The sequence below is a fragment of the Dermacentor andersoni genome, chromosome 9 (assembly GCF_023375885.2).
Source record: "Dermacentor andersoni chromosome 9, qqDerAnde1_hic_scaffold, whole genome shotgun sequence".
NCBI classification, from domain to species: Eukaryota; Metazoa; Arthropoda; class Arachnida; order Ixodida; family Ixodidae; genus Dermacentor; species Dermacentor andersoni.
Window position 1 is genome coordinate 15,782,667 of NC_092822.1, and position 13,178 is coordinate 15,795,844.

Sequence of the window (13,178 nt, forward strand, 5' to 3'; positions counted from 1 at the left end):
CTCCTTTTCTAAGTATTCTCGTTCTTCCGAATGGAGACAGTTCAGACCGCACAAAGAAACTGAACATAGTGCATTGCGCCGCACGGGACACACTAGAAAATGGAGTTGGTTATGGGACAAGTAACTGCCACCGCATAAACATTCACGAGCACTCGCCTTGTTCCTACAGAGTTCATTCTGTGCGAAGGGGCGGGAAGCTTTCAAGTCGCAGTAATGCAACTACGCCCACCCCCCTCTTCCCCCCTCTTAGTCCCAATCGCTTATGTACACGTGTATGCGGTGTATAAACTCAATTAAACTCAACATGATCCAACGTAGCGCTAACAAGACGAGCACATATATAGGAAAGGCAGCACACGGCGCTATTCTATTCTATTCTATTCTGTCCTATTCTATTTTACGACTTCTATCTTCATTGTTGGAAGACAGCGCTGTGTGTTGTCCTTCAGCGGCACTTATGGGAACCCAGTATGAGAGATCAACTAGCCTGAATTACGGCCTATGTCTGCTCTGACTGGAACATGTGGGAAATTGCTTGCGCCAGAAAACTTCGCCGCAATGGCTCAGAAACATCACAACATTATCTTGTTACAGGAGGGTAATACTGGGAGTAGTAAATGTCTGGCAACTGAATTTGCAATCCGGTGCTGTTTCGAGAAATGATTGCTTAAAAGATATCACTAAGGTGCCGCAAAGGATTAGGCTTGTGCGCCAAATAGTTGTCCCGCCTAGGTTTCCATTTTTCCTCGCTTCTGTTCCCAACCTCTGCAGCGGTACCGTTCACGAGACAGGTGTTCATATAAGCCCTTATGTTCTCGTCTTCTTCTTATGCCTCGAAGCTGGTGGAGTCTGAGGAAGAGTTCACCAGCCTGCTAGAAAAGAAGTTCCAAGTGGACTCCAACGTGGGCAACGGGACGGTGGTCCACGTGACGCGCACCCGCCCCGAAACGGGAAAAATCGAAGCTTGGCTCACAGATCCTAGCGGAGAGCGATGCGAGGAGTGCCGAGAAACCGTGAACGGAAACGACGTGGTGATCTCCATTCCAAGTCCCGCAAAGGTGAGCCGCATGGCTGGGCTAAAGGCAAAGGATAGTCTTCCTGTCGCACGCCACGTCATGCTTATACTGCTGAAAGTGTGATAGCTTGCATATATATAAAAGTAATATAAATATAAACATCCTTATATATTTTCTGAACGAGGCAGTGTAGGTTGCAAATTTGCACGAAATGGGTAATAATACCGGCGTTAACTTACTGATAAGGCGGTAACAAAGATGATAACAAATAAACTTAAAAAAAACTTCTTAAATTAAAGTGTGATGTAACGGAACGTGACAGGTGTAACGTTAAAATATAGAAATGTGGTAGTATGAACCAGAGGGAGAACTTGGGTGACTAATATTTTTGTTGAGATTAACGGAATATTGACGCATTATCAAAGTTGAAGTACCTCTACCACTTGCTTCTCGCGCATGAAGAAATTGTATTAAGCAATTATGAAGGGTCGGGATAATATTGTCACAATGTCTTTCCAATAACCGGCTGTCGCCTGAGGCAATATTTCAATTTGATACTAATGTTCGTCTCGAAAGTTCAGGTCTGGCGTCATCGGCGCTATTACGACGTCGTAATGGAGATAAACTTACTGGCTTCGCGTAACAATAAAGCCAGGCATGATGGCGTTGCTCATAAATATATGAACAAATGCGCGTTGCCACTAAGTGTGGTCGCATGTGGCAGACGCAGTGACCACCGTAACGGCCCGAGCGAATGTATTAAGACATCGTCACGCATCTACCTCCTTGACAGCGAAACTTAAATAGGGCCCGTGTTCCGAAAAACGTCTTACGCTACAAATGTTCATCCAAGCAAATATAAGCCAACCCTGGTGCTGGGCGTATCTTCACCGAAGCCGGCTAATGGTGAAAACCACCTACAAACGAAAAGGTTTGTGAATTTGATCCCAGTTGGTTCGTAGAAGCAAGTATTAAAGCGTAAATTTTGTAAGACACTCTGACGGCATGCGAATATTTCTCTGGGGTGTAGAAGGTTTCAACCTTCCTAGAACAATAACAAAAAAGACGAGCCGGAGATTTCATGTCAGTGCTCCCTTAAAATACATTAGGTTCAGAATGCCGTAAACGGGATTCTGAACGGGATAAGGCAGATGATTTTCTTACTGAAGCTTGGCACGCGGACCCTGTTTATGAAGGTTGGTACGTGGACACTTCACTTGGAGAGCTCGAGCTCCGGCCCAGTGGAGGTGAGCGTCAGCGTCAAGTCGCAGGCCAGCAAAGACGTCGACGAGCCTATCCGGGTCACTTGCGAAATGAGCGGCATGGTTGTGGACGGTCCCGACCGAGCTGTCATTTATGCCAAGATTACGAAGGGAATCAAGGTAGTACTGGACGCCGCCGTCTTCGCCACGGTCTACCGTCCCAAGGCGTCGAACGAGCAGCACACAGTCACGCTATCGTTGCATGACGACGGACGGGGTAAGAAGGAGAGAAAGTACTAAGCAAAGCAGAAAGGCAGGGAAGTTAACCACAGCCGAAAATCGAGTTTGCTACCCTTCAGTGGGAATGAGAAGGGGGAAGATGAGGTAGAAAGATAAGAAGAGAGATATAAGCCAGATGCGAAAGGCAGGGAGGTTAACTGGTAGATAGACATCCAGTTTGCTACTCTGCAGCGGAGATAAGGTAAGGGGAGACAGAAAGATAAAGATAAAAAGCCCCCCACACACACGCACGCACGCACAAAAACACACGCACACACACACACACACACACACGCACACACACACACACACACAGACACAAACGCGCGCGCGCGCACACACACACACACACGCACATGTGCGCGCACACACACACAAACACACACACACACACGAACACACACACACACGAACACACGCACACACACGCAAACACACACACACACACTGACACAAAGGAGAGCGGTAGTGTCACAGTCATTCAGCTAGGCCTTCTGGTGCGAAGACCTCATCAGCGTCCAATAATCCAAGCGTGCCAACGCCGTTCCGAGTGACTGTCTCTGAGAGCTGTAGCGAGGAAAACAACAGAGGTTGGTTCGATAGTTAGTTCGCTGCTGCAACTCTCACCGCATTCTGATGCGGCCTACAAATTCATTCGTAAAGGTTACTACATGCCACAGTTGGCAGAGGACAGTTGTGTAGATTCGGGATAGTCCAGATGGAATGCGGAGTCGGAGCGATGGGTACAGGTAGTGCAGTCGAGTGGGCTGGAAACCTGTCGTGTTCCACATGCATCGTGTGACATCACGCCCGAGAATGCGAAGCTGTGTTGCGGCATCGGTTCTTGATAGTGGTATGGCTTCCTTGACGGTCATTTTAGTGAACCCTCCTAGCAGCTTCATCAGCATGTTCGTAGCCTGTAATGCCGTAGCCATCTGGGGTGGCGTCATGTAATTTTTTTGCTTGTTGGTTATATAGCTGTCTTATTTCCAACACTTGTTGATCTTGAGGTCCTCGATTTAGAGCAGACAGCAGACATCGCAGGGCTGCCTTGGAACTAGTAGATATCGGAGGATCTGCCGCTCTGGCAGATCCAACCACAATTGTCGAGCCATCAGTGTAAATCTGAAGATGGGCATTGCATGGCTAGTGCAGCATGAGTGGAGATAGTTGGTGACAGCTCCTGCTACGAGAATCTTGCTTTCGTTCGAATTCCTGGTACCGAAAGTCGAACTTGGTTTTGAGCCAAGCGCCATAGAGGTGCCGGCAACCTCTAGTCAGATGTAGAATCTCTAGGGAGGCAGTTACTGCATACCAATATCTTCTCGCAAAAGGATTCACTGTGCCGGTCATCTGGCAGGTGGGGCGAAGGAGCGCGGGCAGTTTAATCTGAGCCCTTCCATTGTCATATGAGTTGTGACGGGCTTGATCCTCGGCTATCGCAATGGTTTCCGCTGTTGATGGGCAGCGCGGCGATTCAGGACAAACACTGAGTACCTGCGCCTGAGAGCGCTCTATTGTGGTGATGTTACTTTTACAAGTAATGGTCACTAGAGGTAAGCTGTGCAGATACCCAGTATTTCTTCAAGAAATCTGGAAAAAGCGTCACACGGCCATTAGGCGTTTCTTCAGAAAGGCCACATGGGGACTCCAAGTGAAGTCTCGATCAATGATGACCCCTAAGAATGATGACCCGCCAGTGCGTCTGTTGTAACGAAGGTTTTACCCATTGATAGATATGGCGTACATCATCGGATCTGCAGAAATGCGACCAGCGCACATTTCTCAGGTGCAATTTCAAGGCCTTGTTCACTAAGATACGGAGAAGTTTAATCCGCGGCTTTTGGAAGCCTCGCGCGCATCTGAGGACTTGTTACCCCTGACATCCACGCAGATGTGATCAGAGAACATTGACGTCTGGAGAGCACATGGTATATTTTCCACGATAATAAAAAAAATTAAAACTAGGTTGAATAGTGTGGGGCTTAAGACGCCACCACGGGCAACATCACGGTGTGTGTAGAGTTGACAGATCGGACCTTCACCGGTCTGCACAAAGAAATACTTCATGATAAAAGCATCCGCAGGTCTAGCTGTACACTCACCCATGAAGACCAACCGATTTAAGAGCATCAAGTATAGCACTATGAACAACATCGCAATAAGTGCCATTAATGTTCAAAAACATAGTGAAGGATAACCGTCTACATCTCCTTTGATAATGGACGTAAGTCACCAGACGGATGACATTATCACTGAAGGAGCGGATAGAGTCAAAGGACACAACACATGATCACAGCCGTTCACGATCATCGCACACTGCCACAGCACATGATGACATGCAGAGCAATTCCGGCTAAAGCAATTTTTGTAAACTTTTCTTTAAGAGTTGTACCAGTGCCTAATCTCTGCAGCAATAACATTCAGAGGTAAGAAGGAATCGAGCTCACGGAACAGGCACTTAAATGTACGCACAAGTAGTTTGGTGCCCAGTTCAACCGTGAAATTATGTTTTCTACGCTCCTGCCTGCCTAATTCTGTTTTTATGCGACAGAGTAATGTTGACTTTTTCAGGTAACATAGGTAACATAGTCTCCATAGGTAACAACACGTTGCGGAGCATTTTCATGTAGTCCTGAGCTGCTGACGAAGGCGCCTTCGGTAACAAATCCTCCATGCAATGCTTGACACAGTGTTATATTATGCATATTATTTACAGGTATGTACTAAGAGGCGGGGTTCTTACAGAGATTCCCACTGGAATATTTGTGAACTGCGAAAGGCTGCTAAAAACTGTCTCTGCTTAACCGAGCTTAATGAAATTTTCTTGTAGGTAATAAAAATTCATGTTCTGCCGACGCTAGTAATGCAGGTCTTTTCTCTAGGCCTTCGCTCTTTGTTTGCTAAAATTGCTGAAAGTTAAAAAATAAATAAAATAAAATAAAAAAGTTCCCATTTATGAATTTCTTGACGCCGTAAGAAAACAGATGTAGCAACACTGCGAGTCGCATGAGCTACGAGTTCTAAAAAGGAAACAATTGGCGCATTTTAAACCATTCCTGCATAGGCCACTAATTTGTTATTAGGTCCTTTGCAAATCCCACATGTTCATTGTAACGATTCTTTTGAAGCTGCAAACTAACGTGTTTGTCTACTTTAGACGCGGTAACAACGGGTGTGCTGGTTAGAGAACTGCAACATCCACTTAAGCTGAGGAATTGCGAGGCCGCAAAAGTGATGCACATATTTGCTTTTTGTTTAGTAATGCTCGTGAATTTGTGAGAAAAAAAAGTTGTGGAAAGTTAACTTCTGCGTCAAGCTGTGCGTTGAGCGTGCGTTCTTTGTTCCAAATGCAACCAAGACAACTTCACAGATCGATGGAGGCTTGACGTGGTTACCAGTTTTCCAACCTGACATGTCTGAGGTTGGAGCCGACATTTAGAAAAGCGGGTCTCCATGCCGAAACTGGCTCCAGCGACATTCTTTGTTTGGCCTCACCTGTGCATCGCTTCTAAATACGAAGAAACCTAGAAAAAATAAGTAAACAATTTATTTCCAACCCTTTCGGCGGTTTCTCAAGTGGAGAAGACGCGTGTTGGAAGATGTAAATCGCCCAGACCTGAAGTTTCGATTTAGGACAATTACATGCCCTTGCACGCAACCAGATCCTGACATCCAGGCCGACGACGGAACGTACAGCGGGTACTTCGTCCACTTCACGGGCAAAGGCCGCTACGCAGTCACCGCGCACGTGTCGAGCCAGAAGAGGACGCGGCTTGCCGACCCACGAAGTGGCTCTGGCAGCTTCTTCAGCACGGCATTGTTTTCTGCGACAACAGGTGAGTCTCTCTTTATCGGCATTACAACTTTTTAATCGCGACGTGCTAAGGAAGATGCTTGATGGTAGTGTTTGCTATCGCCAAGAATTTACCGGGTGTTGCAACTACCTTTACCCATTGCTTATAAATACGCCGAAGCACTCTAGGAAGAGGGGGACAAACTGATATTGTTGGCTATTATATGGAGCAAATCTCGCTGTTTCTTGGATTCTTAATTATATAAACAGTAAAGAGTTATTAGCCAACTTAGCAAGTAATAAATTTAGGGCCAAGCATTCAATGACAAAGTTGCAGAGCGTTCTAAGAAACATCTCATACAGCAGCTTCTAACTTCCTACTCATCGATAATTTTTTATCCTATCCAAGGAAATCCCACAAAATATGAAAAAAGGAAGCTCGCGATTGCAGCGCTCTCAAACGTGCCGCGTGTGAGTGAACAGCGCATGTAGCCTGGTGGGCCGCCTGGTTTACTCATCGCTATTACGAACCGTCGTGAGGGAAATACAACACTAGCGTAAACCATGCAGCCAACGCCTGCGTCGCTACCTTGTGACATTTTAATCAGCAGCATGCACTGTTTATCTTTATTGTGATTAGCTTTGTATATATTCTACTTATTGTAATTAAATCTTTACTGTAAGCAGTGACCTCTACCGAGAAGTGACCATATTTTGAGCTCCACCTGCTTATTACCTCTACAATCGTTATCGCCTTTTTTCTTGCCTTCTCGATCACAATGCTTAGAGGTCGAAATAAACACTTCTTCTTCTCCTTCTTTTTATTATTATTATTATTATTATTATTATTATTATTATTATTATTATTATTATTATTATTATTATTATTGTAATTATCATTATGCACGAAATGCACAGGGCGGCAGGCATAGAGTTTCTCACTACATTACCTAGAGGGAAATCTGGCGCTGCTGCGCTGTGGTATGCATGGGAATGCCGGTATATTGTGACTTCGGATTGGCATCATTCTCGTAGAGACAGGACACCTTGAAGACGCGCTTGGAAAGTACCGTTCTGTCTGTCACAATGATTCACTGTCTACTAAAACAGCACGTGAAAAGCTGTTTTAGCTTTATTATTACGCGAAAACATGTTTTGTTTAACTATGAGAACTTGGTATTGTGTGTGCGACTACATGTTACGTAAGAAGTATCAGCGGACCGCTAAAGTTGGAGGACAGACGACAAGGTTCGCGCTCGCTTTGAAAGAGTTGGTCGTCTGTTCTTACTTTTTTTCGCTTGGTCATGCATTATGGGTGAGTAAAGATGTAATATGTGTGAAAGGAAACATTTTATTAAGATTTTACTTTGAGGACGCATTATTTGCATAGCCATAGCCACGTTTTAGACGAAGCCTCTTACAACACCAGCCAACACGAGCCTCGCAGACACATATACCGTCATTCCCATGACGGATAGGTGCCCCCTTAAGAAACTCCCATAGACAGTGGTGCCAGGTTACCCTCTAGGTGTTATAGTGAGAAACTCTATGGCGGAAGGTGAACATCATGTTGACGTCTAGCTCCCGTCCTGGGCATTTCATGTTGTGTTTCGTCATCCTAAGTCGTTTCATGTTGTGTTTCGTCATCCTAGGCAGCCGCCCGACATTACCAGCAATAAGAACGAGTGGAGGCCGGCTCCCGATTTTGGCACGCTAGTTAGCATTTAGCGAAGTGCGTCGCGCTCTTGTTGTTTTGGCGTTGATTCACCGAAAAAAAATATTCCGGATCTACAACGTATTACGAAGAATAAGAAGGAAATTGAAATGCATCTAACGACCATGCGATGACTGTTGGAACATACATAGTATCATAAGGGCATACGCAAAGAGGTTGTAATACGGCAGTGTGGAGTAGAGACAAAGCGCCAATAGCTGATGTCCTATTTGAGACCAAGAGGAAGATGAATCGTTGGACAGGTCAAGGTTGGCATAGACAAGGTGTCAGGTTTGTTTGTTGCACTAATAGTATGGCTGCCAAAAGAGAGGAGACGAGGTCGAGTGCGGAGAGCAATTGCATGGAGCAAGTATATAAAGGAAATTTGCACACATACAAGGTAAAATTCGCTGGCGCGGAACATGGTAAAAAGTCGCTGTGAGAGGCCTTCATTATGCAGTGATCTTAAATAAGCTTGTCATGACGACAATAACTATTGGTACATCACCGCTTTTGAAACATTGGCCCTGAAAATCAGATCACTTCCACATGTTATTGTTCGCCCAACCCACAGAACAGCCCCTGGGGAGCATTTGAGCTTGAGCGTTTTACAGTGACGTGGAAAGATTTCCGTAGCATAAGTTTTTTTTTCTTGCTTTTTAGAAGTGCACATGTTCATTCTAAACTCAAGATCTTTTCACCAGTATTCAGTGCTGCGCACTATTATTGCAAGCCTGTAATGAATCGAATGCAAACTTCAGAGATATGTTGTTCTGTCGATCGGCCTTAATGCTGCGGATTTTCTTGGTGCGCTTAGCTTAAGCGCATTTGCTTTGTGCTGGTGTGGCGAACCTTAGAGTTTATCTATACTTCCCCCTGTTCTTTTCTCTGTGCCATTTCGCGACTGCGCTGCGTACGCCAGAAGCTGTCAAGGGAACGGGCGTTATCGAACCGGCGTCCGAGTACCCAATCGACGACTTCGACTTCGTCAATTCGACGGTGCAAGCCACGAGCGGCGCAGGCGAGGAGGCCGTGGAGCCATTCCAGAGGGTGGCATCCGGAGGGTCTTTCCAGGTGACGGTGGACATTGTGGAGAAGCAGGTACCTCCTGGTGACATCCGAGACCTTTTGGTAACGGGTGTACGCCCAGGCGCGAACGATTCACTGCCTGTGGAACTCACGTGGACATGGCCCGGAGCTCATCTGACATACGGGAATGGTGAGCGCTAGCTTCAGACATGCCTAGATTGCATAGAACAGTCTTTGTCAAAAGTTAGGAATCCACTTCGTTAGTCACAAGATCTGTCACTAATTCCTGCTGAAGGTTCGTAGATTAAATTAACCGCGCTCTCAATCACGTAAAAAGACATCTAGCACTGTTCTTTTCAGTCGCTGTAGCTTTGGAGTTACAAACAACCTAGAGTGCTTAGTACCTGACGTAGCAATTGGCCTGATCACACGCTCAGTAGCTTGTTCCGAAGGAGTTACGATATCTTAAAGGCGGGAGAACAGCTGTCACATTAAGTATATTGAGGTTTCTAGCACATGCATTTCTGAAGGTGTACCAGTGCGTGGTGCAACGACAGCTTAGTCACGCACCAAATGACCTCGAAACTTTTGACAAAGACTCCATGCTACGCACCTTAGCTAGTAGTCAGATCATTTTTTATACCTTGTGCATTTTTGCAGCTTGCGCAGATCTTTCAATCGGCACTTCTACAGCACTTCAAGTTGAACATGTGAAGCATGGTTAACGGTATAAGTTGCCGCCATTACATTACGCAAAAATAAAATGGATTCTCAATACTCAGTTTTGTTGAAGGCGCGCGGGAAAGCAATGTTTTAAACCAGCGTCGAGTCCCCTGTCTAGATTGTTATTGGTCAAGAGTAATAGCAGATCAAAACTTGCTTTCCACTGCATTTATTTGCGAAACGCTTCTGGACTACACATTGGGTACGTATATGAACAAGACTTAGCGAATGCACGCCAGCAGAACTGGCGGAATGGTGTTAGGACAACGCGAGCAGAAATGATTTACTGATTGTATGGGAAATTGCACCATGGCCTTAGCCAAAAAAATAATTTTTAGGTGGGAGACATCCAAATATTCCCAAAAGTTACATACTTTTGGGATTATTTGGATGTCACTCTTGGTACGGAAAGTGAAAAAGGAGTCCAACCTCGACAATAGTGTATCACGTTGTGTAATCGTGACGAACAGTCTCACTACAAAGCCGAGGTTGCAGAAATAATACTGATCAGGATGTACCTTCACTGATTACAAGTGCTAACGTGTCTGATTGGTTTTCGTCCTCTCAACAAATGTTTTGCCGTAAGAAGCACTGTACTTACTGGAGGACGTTTTTACAATCTGCTATTTTATTGCTTGCAGCCTCAGGCGTGGAGATTCGAGCCAGCCGGGAGTATGCCAAGCTAATCTCAGAATTCGAGAAGCAAACAGAAATCACGGCAGACGACGTTGTGCAAGGAAATCTCGACGCGGGACGCCCCGGTGACAAACACGTCGTCACCGTGTCCCTTTCCCGCGTTCTGTCTTCGCGTCGCCAAGACGGCGCCTTAGACTGGAGCTGCTACCTAGCAGCGCGCGTCATAAATTCGGACGGCCTCCGCTCCAAAACGTCGAACGTCGTTCCCGCGTCCTACACTCCACCGCCTGTGACGACCACGGTCGCTACTACCACTACACAAGCAACCACTACAGAGGCTGTTACTACACAAAGCAGCACGACCGAAGAAGCTACGACCACGGATGTTCCCACTGCTGTTTCATCGTCGACAGGCGTGGCGAGTAGCCAGTCGTCACGCTTCGTCATGTCGTTCTGGGTATGGGTTCTGATCGCCTGCGTTGCAGCAGCAATCGTGGTCGCCACTTTGCTGGCGATCTTGGTCAGGATGAACCCATCGAAACGCGGGATGTACCGCCTTTTTTACAGTCATTCCAGGCAAAGGCCGCAAGCTTCAGCGTAGTTCTTACTGCTCCGCCTACCTGAGGGTGAACTGTGATGATACGTGCCACAACATGCTGCTGGGCTGTTGATTCGCACTTATTACGGTGCAATAGGTAGCGACACAAGGTGTGGACCAGGACAGGAAAAACACGCTTCTCTGTTCTGGTCTTACTTCCCATTGTTTCGTGTCATACTACACCCTAATAGGCAATGACACCCTCACTGCATGTGTAAAATTAATGATCTCGCTTTTTGTTGATTTAAGGCTGGCTCATCGTCTTTGCCGAGGAGTAATTTTTTAAACTTTAAATTACTCTATGTTTCTTGCCTTCGGACTGCCCATGATCAATGGACCTGATCCTCGCAGTACAGCACATAGGCAAATAATTATCTTTATATCTCGTGAGGATATCGATAATACGAAAAACCATCTTTGAATGTTCTGTAAATGATTCACTGATATTGCGATCTTGGCACACGGTTCCCTTTTTCATATAACTTCCACTTCGGCACTTATGGTGGCCTTTCTCAGTTTAATGATCGCACTAGTATAGCATATTTGTTTATGTACTAATATTTATATGTTATTTCTCTTTTTTTTCATACCCGTTCTGATACTGCATTCTTTATTTAAAGTGGGTTTGGCCATATTGGTTAAAAGCATTATCACTTTCTGTTTAATAGACGATGTTGCGCGCTTTTCACTGTATAATAAATTGCACCACACTGTTCCTCCCTCTCCCCATGGCTACCTTGTATACTTGGTGCCTATCTCGACAACTGTAGCATACAGCCAAAATTTACAGACGGGACAAAGAAGAGGGAGCCTGTCACATGAATTTTTTTATCTCTATAAGCACGTGTTTTCACATATATATTTTCAGTGCCTTAAATATTTCGATTGCTGCAGCCATGTGACGTGTTGAATTCTTTTGTCGTGTCTGTTAATTTTGGCTGTACGCGACAGAAGCCATGAACCTCTAACAAAGCCGTTGTTGATGTGCGTCTCTTGGGGCTTCTAATGTACAAACAAACAAACAAACAAACAAACAAACAAACAAACAAACAAACAAACAAACAAACAAACAAACAAACAAACAAACAAACAAACAAACAAACAAACAAGCAAACAAACAAACAAACAAACAAACAAACAAACAAAAACCAACCAACAAACAAACAAACAAGCAAAGAACAAACAAACAAACAAATAAACAAAAGTGTAAGCGGGGATGTAGCCTTGCAGATTTTCCTGCTGTTGGCCCATCGCTAGGCGTGGTAGAGGGCCGCTGTTAGAAAAGTATTCTACTTATTTCACACACAGCTGTGATATTTGGCCCAAGGAGAAGAACACAGCAACGGTGTTCACGGCACGACGACTGGCAACTCTCCCACACGGAGTAAAATCTTAAGGTGTAGAAAGATCGATGCTTCTGACAACGTTCTTGCTGACGTAACGTAAATATAAATATTTATTTGTATAACAAATGTCGCCGGGAGCACCAGGGAGGAAGCTGTGTTAATCATGAGCTCCTGGTGCAAACATGGGGAAAATGTCAGTGACCGCGATCTAACTGGCGCAGTCACACATATTGAATTATAAGAAAAAATAATAATACGAGAGAAATATAGACATAAACGACAGTTCGCGCGTCAACAAAAACTTATATTTAAAATCATAAATGTAACTCCTAGCACTTTTAAAATAATGGCGTTAAGATCAATGCTGCTTTCCACACAATATTTCTAATCACCGAGAAAAATAGGCCTATTCCTGATCACGAAATCGCCGAAGCGCTTAATCATGCATTCTCTTCCGTGTTTACGAATGAGCCTAAAGGTGAACTTCCTGAATTCCCATTTTTCAATTACCATACTATGCCCGCAATCACCTTCAGTTCTGATGGAATCAGGAAATGCATTGATTCCTTAAAGCTGTCGTCTTCACCTGGCATAGATGGTATTAATTCTAAAGTCTTAAAAAATACTAAATATGTTACAAGCGAGATGTTATGTCACATTTTTCAGCAATCTTTATCATCAGGAGTGGTGCCGGATGACTGGAAAGTGGGTAAGGTTATCCCAGTCCCAAAGAAAGGTCCTTCATCATCATGTAGTAGCTACCGCCCAATTTCTCTAACTAGCGTTTGTTCTAAATTAATGGAACATGTGCTTTACTCCCACATTGCTACATTCCTAAC

General features: G+C 45.0%; 1 protein-coding gene across 1 annotated transcript; it reads left to right on the top strand.

Annotated features, from left to right (window-relative positions):
* The first annotated feature begins 809 nt into the window (after window positions 1-809).
* On the top strand, window positions 810-11,718 carry LOC129383831 (calcium-activated chloride channel regulator 1-like). The gene is made up of 5 exons (XM_055068752.1): window positions 810-1,058; window positions 2,213-2,495; window positions 6,163-6,336; window positions 8,930-9,226; window positions 10,401-11,718. The coding sequence occupies exons 1-5, from the start codon at window positions 810-812 to the stop codon at window positions 10,994-10,996; spliced, it is 1,599 nt and encodes a 532-aa protein (XP_054924727.1). The 3' UTR covers window positions 10,997-11,718.
* The last annotated feature ends 1,460 nt before the right edge of the window (window positions 11,719-13,178 follow it).

What these genes read in the sequence shown, in the direction of transcription:
- LOC129383831 (XM_055068752.1), top strand. Translation starts at nt 810, where the DNA reads ATGTTCTCGTCTTCTTCTTATGCCTCGAAGCTGGTGGAGTCTGAGGAA. An exon ending in GTTGCATGACGACGGACGGG is followed by an intron (nt 2,496 to 6,162) that starts GTAAGAAGGAGA and finishes GCACGCAACCAG; the next exon opens with ATCCTGACATCCAGGCCGAC. An exon ending in ATTGTTTTCTGCGACAACAG is followed by an intron (nt 6,337 to 8,929) that starts GTGAGTCTCTCT and finishes TGCGTACGCCAG; the next exon opens with AAGCTGTCAAGGGAACGGGC.